Here is a 4,042-nt window from a genome sequence, read left to right on the forward strand (position 1 = left end):
CCTCCTCTATTTTAAAACCCACGAGCCGCCACTGCCTGTATTACCACTGTTAAATACAGCACAAGCCTCTTTTTGGGCTTTATTATTAACACTGCTCCAACTAGAAGCAACAGATGTAAAGATATGCAATATAAATAAAAATAAAATGAAATTTACATTGTAACAGGTAGCATGAGGTTTTGTAAGTTGATCTCTCTCTGAGAAACTGTTTCTGATTGTTCTACAGATGTGGTTAGGGGGACAGATGGAGTGAAGTCAATGTCAGTGATAAAGGGAGAACATGTCACTCTAGACCCTGATCTTACTCAACTACAGCGAGATGAAATGTTGCTGTGGGGGTTTGGAGATATAAACGTTCTCCTAGCTAAAATTGATTTAGAGACTCAAGAGATCTCTTTAAAGAATACTGATGAGAGATTCAGAGATCGACTGCAGGTGGATCATCAGACTGGATCTCTGACCATCACAAACACCAAAACCACAGACTCTGGACTTTATAAACTACAGATCAGAGGCAGTGAGAGCTCACAGCGATTCATTCTTACTGTCAACGGTGAGTAACTGAGTCTTTAGAGAACAGGTTTTTCAATGTAAAGACGTATACAGTGCAATTTCATCAGCACTTTAGAAAAAATATGTAAAATTGTCATCTATATGTAACAAATTTTTAGTTATGCACACAAATTGATTTTCGACATTTGACTGAAGACCGCTTTATGAGAAACGAGCAAAATGTTTCACACTTGTTTAAATTCTCATCATGTGAAATCCCCCCCGTAGTCCATTTACTAACTTGGGCTGAGACGGTATCAGATTTTCACTCAGGTTATATAGTGCTGATATTTCTAGTGTTTGTTATAGATCAGACACACATTCACACTAATGACTGTCTCTCTTTAACTGTTCCAGATTCAGGTCTGTCTCCACCTGCTGTAGCAGGGATTGTTGTTGGTGGTGGTGTTGTTGTTCTGCTGGTGGCTGCAGCAGCTGCTGGTGTGATTTACTATCGCAAGATCTCAGAACTACAAAAACAAAGGTGTAAGTATTACTGTTGATACAGCAAGAGAAAAACAATTAGCTTTATTTGTGGTACAGTTGCGGGTAAATGTATAATATGTTTTCATAGTCATTATGTCTACTTTTTTACCTTTTAAGGTCTGCTTATGAATGATTCAGTGTGACTTCATGCCACACTGATGCACTCCACCAGTGGCAGTTCTAGATCGCAGTAACCGATGGAGCCAAGCAAGGTCGACTTGTGCTATTGATGGGCAAACTTTAACATTTATCTTAGCCTATTTTCTGGATAATTGAAACAGGGTTCGTACAAGGTGCTTAAAGTGCTTGAATTTGACTTTTTGAAATTTAAGTCCTGGAAAACTCTTGAAACAATCTTTTTACGCAAAAATAACAATGCAGCGCGTCTGACATAAATACAGAGCCGTTTCGCCTGTCTTTTAGCAGCACACGAAATCTCGCGATATTACTCCTTGGGGTGAATAGCGGTCTCGCGATATCAGTATAAAGTTGAATTTGTGATTAAACCTTTGATAGTGCTTGTATTATATTGTTCGGTCATTTATTGCATGTGCTGTTTGTTTGGGTTTCATTTGGAACGCGTATAAAGTCTGACGCGTTTTGTGTTGCACCGTGGCGCACGTCTGCATCTCAGCAGCTCGGTCCACAAACTCTTCCTCTGCTGTGAATTTGGGTTGCTTAACGTTCGTCTGGGAAAACAGTGTGCGTTATCTCACTAGATTTATTACGTAAATCATGTATAAACATATGCCAACACAGGAGAATACATTTATATTTCAAAATAAAAGTTCAAACCTTTGCTCTGAGTTTGAGTGTGGCCAAATATTACAATTACATGGATTTAAACGTCCTTGAATCACAATGTAAAGTGAAGTATAGTCAGGCCGTTGGCGCCCTCTACAGGTATTTGTTATAATACATAATATACTTAAGTTGGTTAGGTTCATATTTTGTGTAGGCATATTACATTATGTAGGCCTATTTTATCAGTGTTGTTCAATTAAACCATGTAATTACTTGTAATTAATTTGATACTTTATTTGAACCAATTGTTATTGCCTCATCATTAGTTTATATATATAAATAGTTATACTAAAGCCTGTTTTTCACTTAGGTCTATTTGTATTACTAAAAATACCAGATTACTCAATTGTCAAAATAATCAGTAGATTACTCGATTACCAAAATAATCATTAGTTACAGCCCTAGATTAGTTAAAATATTTCAAAATACAACTGTATTGCTTTGATTTGTGTGATTAAAAGACAAATATTTTGTCATTTAAAAAAAAAATCTTAAAAATAGAATTAAAATATTGTCTCATTCTAGTGAACCAAGTATCTCTATATCTCGTGAGCTAAGTGTACAGTCACACACCCTAGTGTTGGTAAGCGGTGATAAGTTCAGAAAAATTACAAATGCACAATTATGTAGTATTATTTATTAATCACATATTAACAGCATTTTGGGTACTTTTCTGCTTTTTTAAAGTCCCCATGAAATCCAAATTTATTTTAGTATGCATGTAGTGTGCTAGCCTTAATACATCTACAAGCTAATGTGCTCCAAAACAGTGACAAAATTCACATTTAGAAGATATTTGTATGCGGAATGTATAGTCTCTCTCTACCACTAATACAGATAGAAATGCAATTTTGATGACGTTGATGAATGAAGTCTGGTTTTGTGTCAGTGGCCTCTGGTCCACAGACACTAAAGCACAGAGCAGATCATATGCGCGAGTTGGCACAGACAAAACAAATCAGTTTCAAACCACACATCTGCATTACTAAACATTATTATTGTTTTACTATAGTAACAGTTTCATATTAAATCTAAATGGTGGAATTTTTTTAAATGACAGTTGCTGTCACAAGCTTTCAAATACCTCTTTCCCAGGCTGTGAAATATGGTGCAGTGTAAACAGCCTTGACAGCAAACTGTGCATTTCAACCTGAAATAACAGCGCCTGAATCATCTTCGTGTAGTAAGTTCAAATGCTGATGTTCACCTGCACACACTTGATCTAATGGCAACATATTCTTTCTCTGTTTCTATGTGCATCTGTCACATATAAAGCCGTGATGATATCAGTGGAGGAAGGAGAACATGCTACTCTAAACCATGCTAATAAAATACAGAAAGATGATCTGATCCTGTGGATGTTTGGTGATGAAAACAAACTCATTGCTCAAATGATGGGACAGACTAGAGAGATCACATATCCTGATGCTGGCAAGAGATTCATAAACGCACTGCAGCTGGACAAGACTGGATCTCTGACTATCAAGAGCATCACAAATGAACAAGCTGGAAATTATAAACTACAGATATGCAACAGCAGAAGAACCATAGAGAATCAATTTTGTGTTGATGTCCGTGGTGAGTAATTTATGTTTTATAAATGAACAGATTTATAATAAACTGAATCTAATAGTTACAGAGTTATTGTTATCTGAGTGTCTATTTACACTAACTCCGCCCACCAACATGTGATTGGGATAGTCAACATTACAAAAGACAGTGGACAGTCATCAGCTCCAGTGGTGCAGATGGTAAAACGTGTGTCGTACTCATTTTGATGCGATCAACCCGGGTTTGAATCCGCCTTTTGGCAAACTTTTTTCTCCCTTTTCAAATTTAAAATCACATCATAAAAGCAATTATTTTCAATGAAAATGAAGGAAATAATCAAAAAGTTAAAAATAAAGTATCAGGTAGGGTCAGGGAAGTTGTCGGGAGGGATTTATTGTTCCAATAAGGTGGCATCCATTTAATAATTTGAATAAAAATGTATACTCAAGTTATTATTGCATACTATTTTATAATGTACTACAATACTGAGGTGCAGATAATTGCCACTATTTTCTATTTTCACTATGTTCACTATAATCCTGCTATTTTAACAGTGTAAATAGAATCTATAGCTATTTGAACTTATTGTAAATAGCATATCACTAAAAAAATGCTGCTATTTGCACTTAGTGTAAATAGCATCCATCGC

At 35.9% G+C, this 4,042-nt stretch overlaps 1 protein-coding gene across 1 annotated transcript; it reads left to right on the forward strand.

The window, feature by feature from the left end:
• Positions 1–247: 247 nt before the first annotated feature.
• On the forward strand, positions 248–3,543 carry LOC107710293 (uncharacterized). The gene is made up of 3 exons (XM_016515032.1): positions 248–553; positions 910–1,038; positions 3,118–3,543. Exons 1-3 carry the CDS (start codon positions 259–261, stop codon positions 3,426–3,428), a joined length of 735 nt encoding a protein of 244 aa, XP_016370518.1. The 5' UTR covers positions 248–258; the 3' UTR covers positions 3,429–3,543.
• The last annotated feature ends 499 nt before the right edge of the window (positions 3,544–4,042 follow it).

Source organism: Sinocyclocheilus rhinocerous, unplaced genomic scaffold (assembly GCF_001515625.1).
Source record: "Sinocyclocheilus rhinocerous isolate Xijiao unplaced genomic scaffold, SAMN03320098_v1.1 scaffold41111, whole genome shotgun sequence".
NCBI lineage: Eukaryota > Metazoa > Chordata > Actinopteri > Cypriniformes > Cyprinidae > Sinocyclocheilus > Sinocyclocheilus rhinocerous.

Excerpts from the sequence above, each read along its gene's own strand:
- LOC107710293 (XM_016515032.1), top strand. The coding sequence starts at position 259 with ATGTCAGTGATAAAGGGAGAACATGTCACTCTAGACCCTGATCTTACT. Across the intron at positions 554-909 it reads ATTCATTCTTACTGTCAACG|ATTCAGGTCTGTCTCCACCT; the intron begins GTGAGTAACTGA and ends TAACTGTTCCAG. Across the intron at positions 1,039-3,117 it reads AGAACTACAAAAACAAAGGT|CCGTGATGATATCAGTGGAG; the intron begins GTAAGTATTACT and ends TCACATATAAAG.